This window comes from Gossypium hirsutum, chromosome A01, assembly GCF_007990345.1.
Source record: "Gossypium hirsutum isolate 1008001.06 chromosome A01, Gossypium_hirsutum_v2.1, whole genome shotgun sequence".
NCBI lineage: Eukaryota > Viridiplantae > Streptophyta > Magnoliopsida > Malvales > Malvaceae > Gossypium > Gossypium hirsutum.
Genome location: NC_053424.1, coordinates 107,331,454 through 107,351,202, shown reverse-complemented (window position 1 = coordinate 107,351,202; position 19,749 = coordinate 107,331,454). Strand labels below are relative to the sequence as shown.

Sequence of the window (19,749 nt, the reverse complement as noted above, 5' to 3'; positions counted from 1 at the left end):
TTTATTCTCATTTCAACAATAAATACATTTCATCATACATTGTATAATTCATGAAATTAACATTTAATCATTAAATTTCAGCCATATGAACTTACCTGGATCGATTTGCAGAATTTGTAAAAGTTCAGGGACTAATCGGCTACTTTTTCTTTTCCTCGACTTGTTTCGGGTTCTCGATCTAAAATGCAAATTTATTCATTCATCAGCATTTAATTCAATTCTAATTCATTTCATAATTTATGCCCTTTAATTTTCAAAATTACACTTTTACCCCAAACTTTACAATTTTTACAATTTGATCCCTACTCAATTAACCCCTCAATTGATCTAATTTTTCTCAATTAACACATTTCCAACTATTTTAGACTACTACATAGCCTTTCATACTCAAAACCGCAACACCAAACCTTAATTCCCAACTTTTTCACAATTAGGTCCCTAAAATCAATTTCTATCAAAATTACTTAATAAAATCATCATATAACAAAATTAAAGCTTCAATTCCATGTTTATTCATCATAAAAATCCAACACTCATCAATGGTAACTTTCAAAATCAGCCATGGAATCAAAAACTAATGAAATAATTAGTTGGACCTAATTGTAAAAGTATCAAAATCACAAAAATTAGAAGAAATAATCAAGAATTAAACTTACGTGATTCAAAAATATGAAAAACCAGCTTGTTTAAGACCTCCTATGGCATTTTTGCTGATAAATTGTGAAGAGATCTCTAGATTTTTCACTTTTGTCTTTGTTTTAAATGTTTAATTTGTTAAGTTTCCAATTTTGCCCCTGTTTCTCCTTACATTCTGCTGATTTTTTTTTACCCAACCGTCCAGCCCAAATAATTTGGGCCTAATTGCCTTTTAAATCCCTCCACTTTAGTCACTTAAGCTATTTAATCACAATTTAACAAATTTTACACTATTCCCAATTTAGTCCTTTTTAGTTAATTAACTATCCAAACGTTAAAATTTTCTAACGAAACTTTAATACCAACTCAATGACACTCTATAAATATTTATAAAAATATTTATGGCTCGGTTGAAAATCTTCGAGGTCTCGATACCTCGTTTTTTTTATTTTAATTATTTTAATATTTATTCCTAGTACACTATTCATTATTTCAAAAATTTTCCTAACTTCACATTTAACTTATACTTACTAAATTTATAATATTTTCTACTCGTTTGTCGGATTTAGTGATCTCGAATCACCATTCCGACACCACTAAAAATTCAGGCCATTACAACACTACTATAAAATCAACTAGGATCTAACCCTTTTATTGTCGTCCTTGGAACATATTCTATACTAAATTCAGCTAATTCAATTCTTCATTTCGTCATTCTTTCTAAAGTATCTACTCTAGACAGAATATCCTTAATAAGTTGATTCATCATGACCCTTACAGGATGAGCTTAAAATAAGGACGCAACTTGCGAGCTGCCACAATTAGAGAAAAAGTGAGTTTTTCTGTTTTTGAATACCTTTACTCACCATTCTGCATCACTTTGCTGACATAATACACTGGGAACTGGCGAACTCCTTCTACCCTGATTAAAACTGCTACTACTGTCTCATCTGAGGTTGGTAAATAAAGATACATAATTTTCCCATGCGAGGCGGCATCAAAAGTGGTGAAGACGTAATATACAACTTAAACTTCTCGAAAGCAACCTGACATTCTTCAATCCAAGTAAAAGAAGTTCTCAAAGCTTTAAAGAAGGGTAAACATTTTTTTACCATTCTAGAGACTAACTTGTTAAGTGCAGCCACCCTCCCCATTAGACGCTAGATATCCTTAATAGTCCTTGGGGGAGGCATATCCAAAAGAACTTAAATCTTCCCTGAGTGTACCTCTATTCCCCTCTCTGAAACTAAGAAGCCTAGAACTTTGCTTGCTCTTACACCAAAACACACTTCTCTGAATTCAACTACATATTGTGAGCTCACAGAATGGCGAAAGCCTCCAAAAAATCTTGAACATACCCCCGTAGAGTAGAACTCTTCACTAAAGTAGAACTCTTCACCAACATATCATCAACAAAAATTTTGACACTATGCTCAATTTACTTTTTAAGAATTTTGTTAACCATCCTCTGGTAAGTTGTACCCTCGTTATTCAAACCAAAGGGTATAACTCGATAGTAGAATAAACCATCGTCTTTAATAAAGGCTTTATTATCCTGATCTTCTGGAGCCATTGATATCTGGTTGTAACTCGAAAATGCATCCATAAAACTCAAGAATCTATGCCCCGAGCACGCATCCACCAATCTATCAATCGAGGGCAAATGAAAGTTGTCTTTAGGGCATGCTTTATTGAGGTTGGTGAAATCAATACACATTCTTCACTTTTCACTAGCCTTCTTCACTATTACAACATTCAAAACCCAATCAGGGTTGTAACGACCCAAAGTTTACGGGTATCAAAAAATTCAATTTTTGAGTCATTATTTTTACAAAATGAATTCATAAATATTTATTAGAAATATTTACGAAGTTAGTAGTGTGCTTAATTAGATTTTGGTTAAGTGAATTAGCTTGAATTAAGGCTAATTTAGTGAAAAGGCTAGATTGAATAAAGTGTGAAAGTTTAATTATAGAATAAAGAAAAATTAAGGGACTAAATAAGTAAATAAGACAAAATAAGTGCCAAGTGTATGGTAATAGTGAAATACATGTGGAGTTTGTATAAAACATATATTGATAATTATTAGTATTTACTTATATAATAAGTAAATAATATTATATTATAATTATATTAATATTATAATATATTAAGTAAATAAAGAAAATAAAAAAGAAAAAATTTTAAAAGAAAGAACAAAGAATGAAAACGAAATAGAAAGGAAAGAAAGGGAAAGAAAAAAAAAGGGAAATTGAGGTTTAAGGATTTAAAGCTTTAAGTGGTAAGTCAATTTAGCTCATTTTCTTGTAATTTTGATGTTTTTGGAATCCTAGAACAAAGCCCTACTTGAATTATGTTGAAATTTAGAAAGTTAGTGAATTTTTAGATGTTAATTAAGTTGAACAAATAGATTAATTATGAGATAAAATGATAGAATTTCAAGTTAGAAGTGGGAGAATGATTGAATTGTAAAAAGAGATAAGTTTTGTTATAGTAAGGACTAAATTGAATGAATTGTAGAATTGATGTTTTATGGAGGAAGTTAAGTGTTAAGACTTGTAAAAGCTGGATTAGAATGAAAATATGGGATTGGTTTTAAAGAGAAAGATTGGTTATAGTGGAAGGACTAAATTGGAATTTATGTAAAAGTTACATGGAAAATAGAAGAGTGTGTTATTAAATGATATGTATTGATGATTTTAAATATTAATTTTTCCGTAGCTAACGTAGCACCAGAAACGTCATCAAAGAACGGAAAAGAGAAAGTGAGCGAAGATAACGAATAAACTCGAGAACTATGATTTGTATTTCTATAAACTGAACTTAGTAATTGTTTATTGTATTTATTATTTAAATTGTATGAAAAATGAAAATGAGGTAAGTATTGTTATCTTACTGTACTGTTTTGAAATGTGAACGTTTAAATTTAAAAGAAACTGAAATCCCTATTAATAGTGTCGGGCTAGTTAGATATAATTGGCATGCCATAGGATTGGAAGTGTTCAAGGAAATTCGAATTTGTGTCGACAAAGCACTTTGTGTGCCATACTATTACTGTTACTGTTACTGTTCCGGATTTATTCCGATGAGATACTCTGTGTACCGTACTGTTACTAATATTGTTATTGTTATTTTTCGGCTTTGGCCGATGAAGCACTATGTGCTTTACTGGTGTGTGGGTTGGATCTGCGCATCCGTTTAGGTTAAGTTATGTTAATAGGGGTAAACTACTGTACTGAACTGTAACGTCCCTTAACCCTTATCCGTCCCCGGATCAGGATTACGAGACATTACCAGTCAGTACAGTTTAGTTACGAGTAATGCAAAAACATTTTATTAAACAAATCAGAAATTAGTCATATTGTCCCTTTATGGGCCCTCGAAGTCCAATATGAATAGTAAAATCAATTCGGGACTTAATCGGAAACTTATAAAATATTTTGTAAAATTTCAAATTTTCCTTAAATGAACAGTACCACACACCCGTGTTGCATATGGGACATGCCCGTGTCCTCTATCCGTGGGGCTTTTTGACTTGTAACTTATGAACAAATTAATTTCACACGGCCAAGTCACATGCCCGTGTGTTTAGCTCATGTGGATTTATTTTGTAGCATTTTAGGTGCAGTTTTTACACGGCCGTACTGCACGCCCGTGTTCAATACCGTTTTTTCCACATGGCTGAGACACATGGCCTTGTCTCTGCTCGTGTGCTTAATTTGAAGCTAAAATTCAAGATGCAGAGGACACATGGCTTAACAACATGCTCGTATGCAAGCCGTGTGTCTCACACGGTCTGGTCAAACGCCCGTGTACCAAGTCGTGTGGACTCAATAATGAACCCTTCACACTTTACTAGCCAACCCTGTAAATTTCAAACCACAACCAATACAAATACCAATACTAAACCAAGCTTATTTATATTTATACTTAAATTTACATCTTCATATTAGACTTAATTAAGTTATATACTCAACCATTACCATTTATAACAACATTTGCAATAACATTCCAAAATGAGCACTTTTGACATCCTAGGTACATGCCATTACGAGTAATATACATGCATTACCTCATTGAATTCGGGATCGGCCTGGGATGCTGATTCAACGGTCTAGCTTTATTTAACCTGCGCACGGAAACAAACCGTACGCTGAGTATGAACTCAGTGGTATTTCTATAAACCGATACCTAAATAAATAGTAAATCATATAACAATGAACTTTGAGATTTCAATCTAATAATCTTAATAGTTCAATCATTTATTTTCATTTTATAATACTAAGATCTTGTTAATCAATTTCAATGAAATATATATATACAGTTTCAGTGTTGGTTCAATATCAGTCGATTTTTCATTATCATACAGTAATAACCAATATTCAGTATTATCCAAACATTCAGTAGTAGTCCAATATTCAGTAACAATCAGTTAATCTTTATTGTTCAGTATCAGTCAGTCAACAGTAATAATCAGTTAATCAGTAATAATCATTTATTCAGTAACAGTTAATTATTCAGTAGCAGTCAATTATTCAGTACCTTTATTTACCCCTATTAACATGACTCAAACCTGGACGGATACACGGGTCCAACCCACACACAGGGATAGCATACAGTGTTTCATTGACCAAAGCCGGAACACACTGTGTTAGTAATGGTAATAGTAACAGTAACAGTAGCAGTACGGTACACGGAGTACCTCACTGGCATAAATCCAGACAGTAACAGTAACAGTAAGGTACAAAGTACCTCTTAGGAACGAATTTGGAACAGTAACAGTAAGGCGACACTTATAGTGTCTTATCGACACACAGTCGGAATATCGCTGAACACTTCCAATCCTATAGCATGCCAACTATATCTGACTTAGCCCGATACTGTTAATAGGGTTTTCGGTTCACTTTCTTAATTCAACATCACTTTCACATTATTCATCATCAATTCAATAAATTTAACACATTCCAAATCAACCCATTTCAATTATAAAGTACAATAATTCATACTTTAATTACTTACCATAATATTCAATGAAAATACAATAATTAACAATCAATTTCACCTTTCAATGCATTACCCTACACATTAAATAATAAATTCAACAATTAAATATTAAGTTCGGATTATAGAAACACAAAACGTAATTTCCGAGCTATCCCTTGTCGACTTTGCCTTGTCCTTTCTTAGTCGAGGTTTTCCGGCACAATGTTAGCTACATAAATCAATTAAATATTATCAATACACTACCATTCAATTTCACATTGAATATTTCAATTTTTATTCAACTTTTGCCTAGATTCCAATTTAGTCCCTAAACCGAGACTAGTTTTTATTCTTCACATTTAACTCATTATTTTCGTTAAATTTTCACTTTAAACTAATTTCAATTCTCTAATTTCACCATAGTACCATAATTTCAAAATTCTTTTAATTTAGTCCCTACTATTCAAAATTTATGATTTACTTTACAATTCAATCCTTATTTCACTTCTAACTTGAAATTCTATCAATTTAACCCTTAATTCTTTAATTTATTCAACATGAACATTATCTAGAAATCTAATAACTTTTATATCAACTTAATTCCATCAAAACCTTATTCCAAGGCTTCTAAAACATCAAAATTAAGTAAAAAGGGCTAAATTGACTTACCTATTAAAGTTTAAAACTACAAAACTTCAATTTTTCCATTTTCTTTTTTTCTCCTTTCTTTCCCCCATTTTCGTTTGAGCATTCTGTTTCTTTTCTTTGTTTTTCTTTTTTTATTTACTTTATATATATTGTATAATAACTTAATAAATATCTATTTAATAATCAATATCTTTATTACAAGTGTAATATTACTTATATTTACACATTTATTATATCATCACCTTACACTAGTATTTCTATAATTTATTTATCATATAAATATCTTATAATATAATTATTTAATTAATAAATATCTTTTACTAAATAATAAATATCTATTTAATATCAAATACATGTATTACAAATGTATGTATTTTTAATAATATATTTGTACCAAATCATTACTATACACTTGTTTTATTTAATTTATTTAATAATATAATATCAATTTAATAATAATAACATTAATATTTACTTAAATAATAAGTAAGTACATACATGTATTACAAATATATGTACAATACTTATTACACATTATTTTATTTTTATCACACACTTGGCACTCATTTTGGCTTATTCACTTATTTAGTCCCTTTAAATTTTATTTATTCTATAATTAAACTTTTACATTATATTCAATTTAGTCCTTTTATCCAATTATCCTTAATTAAACTAAATTCACATAATTAAAGCCTAATCAACCACTCGATTAACTTCGTAAATATTTTTTAATAAATATTTACGAATCTATTTTTCAAAAATGGAGACCCGAAAACACACTTTTTCGGTAACAGTAAAATTTAGGTTGTTACATGAACACTGAAAGATACTGACTGAAATTGCATTTTCTTACTTATTATGATTCTATTGATAAATGCTACTATAATATAAAGATAATTGAATGAAAGATTATAAAGTTCTTATTGATAGAATTTATGTTATGTTTTAAATGCATGTTAAGTATTGATTTATAGCAATACCACTGAGTGTATACTCAGCGTACGGTTGTTTCCGTGCACAAATTAGGTACAAATGTAACTAACGTCTCAGCATCCAAACCAACTCTCGAACTCAAAAACTTGGTGATGTATCTTATCTTAAGGAATGACATGTACCTAGGTTGTTTTGATGTTATTTTTATATATAAGAGATGTTAGTGAAGAATGTTAATAGCTGGCTCATAAATGTAAAGTGTATGATATAATATAGTTCATTTTGAACTAATTTGAATGGTTCTTAAGTATAAATTTTGGAGTTGTTTCGTTTAATGGTTGTTAAAATACATTTGTTGGATTATTATACTAGTAGAATTAATGTGTATTAGATGTGTTTAATCATGTTTGGATTGATTGAAAGATAGGACTTTAAATTTGCTTGTTATTCAAGGCTTGTAGGGTTGGTAAATTTGAACTATAAGGTTCATTTTGAGTCCACGCGGCATGTCACACGGGCATGTGATCAGACCGTGTGAGATACACGGCTTGTATATGGGCATGTTGTTAGGCCGTGTGTCTTCTGCATCCTTAAACGTGAAGTCAGGATAGTACACGGGTAAAAAACACGGTTGTGTTCTTGGTCGTGTGAAGGACACGGGTTTCAAGTATGGTCGTGTGTGAAAATCGTGTGAAAATGGCTTAAAAATGGTGAAAAATTGTTTACCACACGACCTAGCCACATGGGCGTGTGCCCAGGTAGTGTGCCCCTTTGATGCTTAAAAAATTGCAAGTCAGAATTCCCCACAGGCTGGCCACACGGCCATGGGAGCCACATGGGCTGGCCACACGGGCATGTGCCCCTAACTTCAAGAAAAATTTTCAAAAGTCTTCCAAAGTTACTGGTTTAGTTCCAAATCATTTCTAAAGTATGAAATGGGCCCTGTAGGCCCATAATAGAGACTTTGTGGTGAAATTTGAAAAGTTTTAATTTGGAATGCAAATTTATAATCTGATTTTGTACAAATGATACTGTATAAGTTCGGTAATACCTCGTAACCCTATTTCGGTGACAGATACGGGTTAAGGGGTGTTATAATTAGTGGTATCAAAACTACTCAGGTTTAGTCGATTCTAGGACTAAATCGAGCTCGGAATTGAGTTTAGAGGTACATGCCATTATTGAATTAAATTTGAATCGGGATTGGATGCTGAATTATATATTGATTGAATTGTTTCTATTTTATAGTGTTAAGGATGTTTGACGAAAGAATTGAAGAAACTGATCAAGAAATGTATAGTGAAGATAATGAACCGTACGATATGAATGAATCAGAGTCTGTAACTCCAAGTGTAAACTCGGTAGGTAATCAACTGTCAAATACTGGAAGGGGTGGTACTATAGAAAGACATAATACAAAATTACTCAAAGTAATAGCTGATGCTCTTCAAAGAGCAGTGGGAAATATACCTGCAACAACTACTACTTCTATTGCCCGACGAGCCCCGAATTAATGAATTGCGAAAATATGGAGCTACTGAATTTTTGGGTTCGAAGGGAGATGATCCGTCAAAAGCTAAAAACTGGTTGGAAACTACAAAGAGAATTTTGAAACAACTCAAATGTACCCCACAGGAAAGTCTAACGTGTGTCATTTCTTTCCTGCAAGAAGAAGCATATGTATGGTGGGAGATAGTAATTCAAAGTGTATCAGAAAAACAAATAAGTTGGGAATTCTTTCAAAGAGAATTTCAGAAAAAATATTTGGGGGAAATGTACATGAAAGATAGAAAACAGGAGTTTTTAACACTGAAGCAAGGTGAAATGTTTGTAGTAGATTTTGAACGTGAATTTTTGAAACTAAACCGATATGCAAGTGAATTTGTACCAACTGAAGCTGACAGATGCAAGCGATTTTTAAGAGGGTTGCGTGATGAATTTAGACTACAGTTGATGCCATTTCGAATTACTGAATTTGCAGTTCTAATAGAAAGAGCTAAGATGATTGAACAGGTGCTGAGGGAAAAATAAGAAGTCTGAAGCTACTCATTCAACTGAAAAATGTCCTAGAACTACTAGTTCAAGTCCACAACCTAAACGGTCAAAGGAATCTCGAGGTAATTGGAGATTCAGCACTAGATCTGAAGGAGGTGATAGAAGTCGAAGAAAACAGATAACTGTATCCATTGTTAGTGTTAAAAGTCCAAACCAGAATACTGAAATTCCATAATGTGAACACTGTAGGAACAGACATAGAGATGAGTGTAGAAGATTAACTAGAGGTTATGTCCAATGTGGATCCACTGATCATTTTGTAAAAGATTGTCCGAAGATTAGTAAGGCAGCACCAACAGTATCACAAAGATCTGAATCTACTTCTAGAAGTCAAGGGTTAGGCAGAAGTGGTTCAATTGCTAGAGAAGGTATGAGAAGAACCAGTGAAAATGCTATACAACAATCTGAAATAAGAGCTCCGGCCCGAGCATATGTTGTAAGAACTCGAGATGAAGGAGATGCTCATGATACAGTGACAGGTATATTCTTATTACATTCAGAACCTGTTTATGTTTTAATAGATCCAGGATCGTCACATTCCTATGTTAATACAAAACTGGTTGAGACGGGAAATTTAAAACCTGAATTATCTAGAGTAACGATAGAAGTGTCTAGTTCAGTGGGGTAAACTATGTTAGTGAATCAGATATGTCGAAGATGTCTATTAATGATTCAGGATAAAATCTTTTCTGTTGATCTGTTGATTATGCCATTCGACGACTTTGATATTATACTAGGTATGGATTGACTATCAGAACATGGAGTAATTTTAGGCTATTATAAAAAGAAATTCACTGTTCAGAATGAAGGTGGTGATCGGATTGAAGTAAATGGTATTCGGACCAGTGGGATAGTTCGTGTTATTTCAGCAATTAAAGCTAGTAAACTTTTTAATCAAGAATGTGCTGCTTTCTTAGCATATGTTATTAATTCCGATTAAGTTGAGGGCCAGTGCAGTAAAATCTGAAATGTACGTAAATTTCCTGATGTGTTTCCTGAAGAATTGTCTGGATTACCTCTTGATCGGGAAGTTGAATTTGTGATTGAAGTATACCCGAGTACAGATCCAGTATCAATACATTCATATCGTATGTCACCTATTGAATTAAAGGAGTTGAAGATACAATTACAAGATTTATTGGACCGAGGTTTTATACGACCTAGTACATCACCGTGGGGAGCTTTAATGTTCTTCGTTAAAAAGAAAGATGGTTCGATGCGGTTGTGTATTAATTATCGATAGTTGAACAATGTGACTGTTAAAAATAAATACCCGTTACCTCGTATTGAAAATTTATTTGATCAATTAAAGGAAGCTTCTGTGTTTTCAAAAATTGATTTGAGGTCGGGATATTATCAACTAAAGGTAAATGAGAGTGATGTACTGAAGACAACATTTCATACACAGTATGGACATCATGGATTTTTGGTGATGCCATTTGGGTTAACAAATGCTCCGACTGCTTTTATGGATCTTATGAACTGAATTTTTTAGCCATACTTGGATCAATTCGTAGTGGTTTTTATAGATGATATTTTAGTATATTTGAAGTCTGAAACTGAACATGAACAACATCTTCGAATTGTTTTGCAAATATTGCGAGAGAAGCAATTGTATACGAAATTGAGTAAGTGCGAGTTTTGGTTAACAGAGGTTGTATTTCTTGGTCATGCTGTATTAGCAGATGGGATTAGAGTAGATTCAAAGAATATTGAAGCCATAATTCAGTGGAAAATTCCCAAAAATATGTCAGAGGTACGTAGTTTCCTTGGGTTTGCTAGATATTATCGAAGGTTTGTGAATGGATTTTCAAAGATAGCTTTACCGATGACAAAGTTGCTACAAAAGAATGTTCTGTTTATTTGGAGTGAACAATGTCAAAAAAGTTTTGAAATGTTGAAGCAAATGTTAACAGAAGCACCAGTATTGACTTTACTGGAGTCGGGAAAAGATTTCGTTGTGTATAGCGACGCTTATTTAAATAGTCTTGGATGTGTATTGATGCAAAGTGGAAAGGTAATTGCTTATGCTTCAAGACAATTAAAACCACATAAACGTAACTATCTAACTCATGATCTGGAATTAGCAACGGTGATTTTTGCTCTAAAGATTTGAAGATATTATCTGTATGGTGAGAAGTGTTATATCTACACTAATCATAAAAGTCTCAAGTATCTTCTGACATAGAAAGAATTGAATTTGAGACAACGTCGATGGATAGAGCTTTTAAAAGATTATGATTGTGTTATTGACTATCATTCGGATAAAGCTAATGTGGTAGCGGACGCATTAAGTAGGAAGGCTGCAACTAAATTGAGAGCAATGTTTGCACAGCTCAGTATTGTTAATGATGGAAGTCTTTTGGCTGAATTGAGAGTAAAACTAGTAATGCTTGATCAAATCATAATGGCACAGTTAGAAGATGAAAAGCTAATGAAGAAGAGGTATATAGTGCATGATGGTATGATAGAAAATTTTAGCATTGATGAACACGATTATTTAAGATATCAGAATCGGTTTTGCATTCTAACTACTTTAGAATTGAAAGAGTTAATACTCCGAGAAGCACATGATAGTTCTTTTGCATTACATCCCAGATAAATAAAGATGTGCCATGATTAACGGGAACTGTATTGGTGGCTAGGTATGAAGAAAGATATAGTAGAATATGTAGCTAAATGTTTGATATGTCAGCGAATCAAATTGAGCATCAGGTTCTGACTGGATTACTTCAGTCTATTAATATTCCTGAATGGAAATGAGACTGTATCACAATGGACTTTGTAACCGGGTTACCATTGTCAGCAAGTAAGAAAAATGCTATTTGGGTGATTGTTGATCGGTCACAAAGTCAGTTCATTTTATAGCAGTCAGAACGGATTGGCCACTTCAAAAGTTAGCAGAAACTTATATCAGAGAAATTGTGAGACTACATGGTATTCCTGTATCAATAATTTCTGACAGGGATCCACGGTTTACATCGAGGTTCTGAAAACAGTTGCATGAGTCTCTTGGTACTCGACTTCATTTTTGTACAGCTTTTCATCCACAAACTGATGGATAGTTAGAACGAGTCATTCAGATTTTAGAAGACATGCTTTGAGCTTGTATCATTAATTTTGAATCAGGTTGGGAATGTTATTAGCCGTTAGCTGAGTTTGTATATAATAATAGTTATCAATCAAATATTCAAATGGCATCGTATGAAGCTCTATATGGTCGGAGATGTCGATCACTAGTGTGTTGGACGGAATTAAATGAAAGAAAAGTTATTGGTACAGAGTTAATTTAAGGAACGAAAAGTACTATTAAAAAGATTCCAGAAAAATTGAAAGCAGCTTTTGACAGGTAGAAATCATATGCAGATCTGAAACGACGGGATATTGAGTACTGAGTTGGAGACAAAGTATTTCTTAAAGTCTCTTCTTGGAAGAAAATCTTGAGATTTGGTTGGAAGGGTAAATTGAGTCCATGATATATTGGACCGTATAAGATTATAGAAAGAATTGGACATGTAGCATACCGTTTAGCTTTGCCTCCTGAATTACAAAAGATTCATGATGTTTTCCATGTTTCTATGTTAAAAAGATACCGATTTGATTCTTCTCATGTGATTTCAACTGAAGATATAGAGATTCGACCTGATTTGTCATTTGAAGAAGAACCGGTTAAAATACTGGCATATGAGGTAAATGAATTATGGAATAAACGAGTTCCCTTAGTAAAAGTGTTGTGGATAAGTCATAATATTGAAGAAGCAACGTGGGAACCAGAGAATACAATGAGATCACAGAACCCCAATCTCTTTTCAAGTAAATTTCGAGGACGAAATTTATTAAGGGGGGAGAAATGTAACGACCCAAAGTTTACGGGTATGAAAAAATTAAATTTTTGGGTCATTATTTTCGCAAAATGAATTCATAAATATTTATTAGAAATATTTACAAAGTTAGTAGTGTGGTTAATTAGATTTTGGTTAAATAATTAGCTTGAATTAAGGCTAATTTAGTGAAAAGACTAGATTGAATAAAGTGTGAAAGTTTAATTATAGAATCAAGAAAATTTAAGGGACTAAATAAGTAAATAAGCCAAAATGAGTTCCAAGTGTATGGTAATAGTGAAATACATGTGGAGTATGTATAAAACATATATTGATAATTATTAGTATTTACTTATATAATAAGTAAATAATATTATATTATAATTATATTAATATTATAATATATTAAGTAAATAAAGAAAATAAAAAAGAAACAAAATTTAAATAAAAGAACAGAGAATGAAAACGAAATAGAAAGGAAAGAATGGGAAAGAAAAAGAAAAATGGAAATTGAGGTTTAAGGATTTAAAGGTTTAAGTGGTAAGTCAATTTAGCTCTTTTTCTTGTAATTTTGATGTTTTTGGAATCCTAGAACAAAGCCCTACTTGAATTATGTTGAAATTTAGAAAGTTAGTGAAATTTTAGATGTTAATTAAGTTGAACAAATAGATGAATTATGAGATAAAATGATAGAATTTCAAGTTAGAAGTGAGATAATGATTGAATTGTAAAAACAGATATAAGTTTTGTTATAGTAAGGACTAAATTGACTAAATTGTAAAATTGATGTTTTATGGAGGAAGTTAAGTGTTAAGACTTGTAAAAGTTGGATTAGAATGAAAATATGGGATTGGTTTTAAAGAGAAAGATTGGTTATGGTGGAAGGACTAAATTGGAATTTATGTAAAAGTTACATGGAAAATAGAAGAGTGTGTTATTAAATGATATGTATTGATGATTTTAAATATTAATTTTTCCGTAGCTAACGTAGCATCGGGAACGTCATCAAAGAAGGGAAAAGAGAAAGTGAGCGAAGATAACGAATAAACTCGAGAACTACGATTTGTATATTTATAAATCGAACTTAGTAATTATTTATTGTATTTATCATTTAAATTGTGTGAAAAATGAAAATGAGATAAGTATTGTTATCTTACTATACTGTTTTGAAATGTGAATGTTTAAATTTAAAAGAAACTGAAATCCCTATTAACAGTGTTGAGCTAGTCGGATATAATTGGCATGCTATAGGATTGGAAGTGTTCAGGGATTCGAATTTGTGTCGACAAAGCACTTTGTGTGCGATACTATTACTGTTACTGTTACTGTTCCAGATCTGTTCTAATGAGGTACTCTGTGTACCGTACTGTTACTGTTATTTTTCGGCTTCGGCCCATGAAGCACTATGTGCTTTACCAGTGTGTAGGTTAGATTCGCGTATCCGTTCAAGTCCGAGTTATGTTAATAGGGGTAAACTACTGTACTGAACACTGAAAGATATTGACTGAAATTGCATTTTCTTACTGATTATGATTCTATTAATAAATGCTACTATAATATAACGATAATTGAATGAAAGATTATAAAGTTCTTATTGACAAAATTTATGTTATGTTTTAAATGCATGTTAAGTATTGGTTTATAGAAGTACCACTGACTGTATACTAAGCGTACGGTTGTTTCCGTGTACAGGTTAGGTACAAACGTAACTAACGTCTCAGCATCCAAGCCAACTCCCGAACTCAAAAACTTGGTGATGTATCTTATCTTAAGGAATGGCATGTACCTAGGTTGTTTTAATGTTATTTTTATATATAAGAGATGTTAGTGAAGAATGTTAATAGCTGGCTCATAAATGTAAAGTGTATGATATAATATAGTTCATTTAGAATTAATTTGAATGGTTCTTAAGTATAAATTTTAGAGTTGTTTCGTTTAATGGTTGTTAAAATACATATGTTAGATTATTATACTAGTAGAATTAGTGTGTATTAGATGTGTTTAATCATGTTTGGATTGATTGAAAGATTGGATTTTAAATTTGCTTGTTATTCAAGGCTTGCAGAGTTGGTAAATTTGAACTATAAGGTTCATTTGAGTCCACACGGCATGTCACACGGGCGTTGGATAAGACCGTGTGAGATACACGACTTGCACACAGGCATGTTGTTAGGCCGTGTGTCTCCTCCATCCTTAAATGTGAAGTCAGGATAGTACACGGGCAAAAGACTGGGCCGTGTGTCTTGGTCGTGTAAAGGACACGGGTTTCAAGCATGGTCATATGTCAAAATCGTGTGAAAATGGTGAAAAATCAGTTTACCACAGGGCCCAGCCACATGGGCGTGTGCCCCTTTGATGCTTAAGAAATTGCAAGTCGGAATTGCCCACGGGATGGCCACACGGGCATGTGCCCCTAACTTCAAGAAAAATTTTCAAAAGTCTTCCAAAGTTGCTGGTTTAGTTCCAAATTATTTCTAAAGCATGAAATGGGCCCCGTAGGCCCATAATAGGGACTTTATGGTGAAATTTGAAAAGTTTTGATTTAGAATGCAAATTTATGATCTGGTTTTGTATAAATGATACTGTATAAGTTCGGTAATGCCTCCTAACCCTATTCCGGTGACGGATACAGGTTAGGGGGTGTTACAAGGGTACTCCATCTCCTTCATAAATCCTGCTGACGACAGTTTCCCTACTTCTTGCCTTACTGCCTCTATGACCTACGGAGCACGCTTTCTTTTCTTTTGCTTATTTGATTTAACTTCATAGAACACATTTAACCTATGAACAATTACTTAAGGATCCACCCCAGGCATGTCTGCAACCGACCACATAAAAACATTAGAATTCAGCGTTAAATAGTGGATCAAATCTTTTATTTCCTCCTCTGCCAATGCCTACGAAATTTTCACCACTGTATTCACATCATCATAGAACAACTGCTAGGTTTTCGTGACTTCTGTCTCTTTTGTCTTTTTAATTCTGTCTTCATCCCTCACGTCCAAATCCAAAACTTGACCATCCATTCCTGTCTGCAATGAGCATTGTCCTTGCTATACCTGTTCGTGTGTATGTTTGATCGATAACATGGGACATTGTCTTACTATTCGTTGATCATACTACATAAAGCCTATCCCTGCTATTGTAAGAAATTTAATCTTAATGTAAAAAGTTGCAATCATCATCTTTGCCATTCTCGAGCTCAATATACGAATTGTGTAGAGTCTGACTCGAATCCATTCGAGTTGTAGGTTAATATTACTAAATATCATAACAAACCTTTTCCTCTTCAAACTCGAATTTTTTTTCATTTTGACTCCAAAAAAATTGTCTTTCATTTTCTCTTAATAAAATTAATTTTATCTCCCAAATGATCAATATAATTTCGTATTCAAATTTCTTTTTAAACTTGTGTAGCTGAAGTGAGTTTAAAATATATACATAGGGTTAATTCAGAAAATATTATCTATCCTCCAATTGAATTCTAAAAGTATAAGAATTATACCACTTAGCTCATTTTGTTTAGTTTAGACACTAAATATCAACTTAAATCTAACATGAATCATATTTACATGTCAATCATATTATAAACATGTGTATCTATTACATAAAGAGTTTGAACATATCATGTTAATATATATGTATATATATAGCTTTCATAAATCTTATCGACATGATTTATTTTCATTATCACATTATATCCAAATTATTCATACAACAAATATATATTTAAATTATGTTTTACATCTAATTGACTTATTGAATTGACAAACCAACTTCACTGATATAACATTAATTTTGAGTACTTAGTTAGAAAAGTTTACATACCAAAAATAAAAAAATAACTGATAAATTTAAAAAAGCTTAATGCAATTAAATAATATATATATATATAAACCAGGAATGTTCCCTTTCCCTTAAAAAAAAAAAGATGGTGGAAATGAAGTTAGTGGTCCCTTAAATCATTCATTAAAGACTAAAAAGAAAAAAAAAGTAACAAAAATGATGGCAACAGTTGTCTTGGCAAATGGCAAACCGAATACCATACTCTACATATTAAATTACAAAAGCAATTCTCTGATAATTGAATGTATACAACATATAACATATATAATCATAATCATAAAATTAATAATAATTTTAAAAAGGCTTGTGAAAATATGACCCAAATACTCTGTTTTGGCAATGAGTTCTAATTTATTGTTTTCAGAACATGACTACTGAATACTGATATCTTGTTTTATTGTATAAATTTTTCTGATGGAAGCTGCCATTTTTGTTTTATTGATGAAAAAAGAAAGAAGAATAAAAAAATAAAAGGTGATATAAGCCAAAAGCTCTGTGTTTTTCATGTGTTTTGTCTTCTTCGTTTACTTTTTTTTTTTAATAAAATTATGAGTCGTTAGTTTATTATCTTCGGTTGATTTTTAAATTGAATTTATGATTTTTTTTTTTAAAATTTTAGCTTTAGGGATTTGACAAATCTTGAACAATAAGAATATATTTGGCATTCTTTTGGGTGATTGAAATGTATAGATTTTGTTTTAACCATGCTGTGCATAGATTAAAAAATTTATCATATCTCTATCGCATGTTAGATTTTCAATTATCACTTTTGAAGTTTTTAAACTCTATTATAGTGATAGCTTTATTGACATCAAATTTTTAATTATATATTTCACTGTTTTTCATAAATATTATGAACTCACATTTGCTTCAATTATTTTTTCACAACGGCAGGAAGTAGAGGTTATCTTGGGTTTGAACTCAATTTTGGTGTTACACTAGAACACGGCAATTGAAAGCTTTAAAAGATAAGATTTAAATATGGCCAAATTTTGCTACTAATTTATCTACTTGGATTTTTAATTTTTTATTTAAAGATTTTATTAGTATTTTTTATCAAAATTTTTCTATTAAATGAGAGTAGCTTAATTATCATGTTAAGAAACACTAATGGTATTAATTATTTCACTTAAATTTTATTTTATTGTAAATACTAAATCCCTAATTTTATTGTAACCTTTATATTTGTTCATGGTGTCTGCCTAAACCTCTTTGTTAAAGAAATGGAGTGAGAGAACATTTGGGCCTAAAAGGCGAAAGAAAAAGTAATGAAGTTGGACATAAGTATGTAATTAGAAAACCCATTATTTCACGAAGGTCCAATCCACCATTAGGTGTTAGCCTCTGGCTTCTCTTCAATTGAGGTCACCTTGTAAAGAATATCGTAAGTTCCAAGCTAGGTTTAGGGTTAACTTTTTATTCCCTTTTAACTTTATTCACATATATATAAGAAATAACAAACGCACTGTCCAATTCGAAACGCTGTGATATTCCCTTCTGTGTTTATTCTTTGAATAGAGGGTTCTTTGGAGAGTGATATCTCAGTGATGGATGCAGAAAAGAAGACTTGGTTTTGGCTCGACCGAACCTTGTTAATGTGTTTGCTTTACTTTGCTGTCGATGGTAATAAACAGCACTTTATTGCCACGCTCGTCGCATTGATATTGCATGATTTCGTAGTTTACATGGTCAAGCTCCTTCTCCAGGATATTTATGCTCTTTTCTCCACTCTGCTACACAACTTGAAGTTAAGATCTTTAAACAAAAGCGTAAGTGCCTTATTATTATTATTGTTATCATTATGGTGGATTGAATTTGCATGCATGATCTGACATTCATGAATGTATTGTTTCAGGATACCATTAAGGGAGGAAATTACAACAGCATGAGAGAAAAGGAGGAAGTAGAAATAAGGACAACAGTGAAGAATGAAAAAGAAGGTGAAGAGGGAAGCATGCAGGTGCAAGTTGCATGTGAGACTTGCGGGATGTTCAAAGAGGAAGAAGCAAAGAAAGCCAAAGGGAAATACAAGGATAAGTACAAGAAAAAGTTGCTGCAAAAGGAGGAGAATTTTGATAGAGTTAAAAGCACTTTGAAAGATAAATATAATGAAGATAGAGACAAGTGGGAAGAAGAGAGAAAGTTGCTCAAGATAAAGTATGAAGAGATGCGATGGACATAAACCAAACAAAAAACCCTTTAATTACTTAGTTATTAATGTTATATTGATAGATAACGCCTTAAGAGGGCATATTAACGAATACTACTAGTTCTGATGCTTTTTAAATTTATGGGTATATTGATATATCAATGTTTATTCCTGTTGAAGAAAAACATTCAAGTTTAATGTTTACTTGAGAGAGGATAATCTTAAGCACTCTTCAAAGCTTTACTCAAGAGAGGATTACTCAGAACTGCAAAATCATATCATCAAATGAAATCTCCATCAGGCATGTTTGCAAGACTTGTTCATCAAGTTTACATTAAAACCAAGACACTTGAAAACATGGGGAGGATTCGATTTAGCTGCTATTAATTTCATAACTTTTTATACATGCAAGTACAATATTGTAAATCCAACCAATGAAACAGTGTTACCATGTGAAGTTACAGATTAGGGCCAGTAGGTCCCATGAGAAGTACATCTAAAATCCAATGAGCTAACCACAAAAATTCTTTATATTTCAATCTGGAGCTAGTTTAGCATTGCAAAGTCCTTTTGGAAAACACCGATCAGTCATTTTCTTGGTTGAAAAGCACATTCTAAAGCTGCTTTTGCTGTCAAAGGGCTTTTGGATAGTCAGGCTAAATATACCCTTAAACTGAA

At 32.0% G+C, this 19,749-nt stretch overlaps 1 protein-coding gene across 1 annotated transcript; it reads left to right on the top strand.

The window, feature by feature from the left end:
- The first annotated feature begins 18,370 nt into the window (after positions 1 to 18,370).
- Positions 18,371 to 19,293, top strand: LOC107947140 (uncharacterized). The gene is made up of 2 exons (XM_016881709.2): positions 18,371 to 18,691; positions 18,778 to 19,293. The coding sequence occupies exons 1-2, from the start codon at positions 18,470 to 18,472 to the stop codon at positions 19,102 to 19,104; spliced, it is 549 nt and encodes a 182-aa protein (XP_016737198.2). The 5' UTR covers positions 18,371 to 18,469; the 3' UTR covers positions 19,105 to 19,293.
- Positions 19,294 to 19,749: the final 456 nt, after the last annotated feature.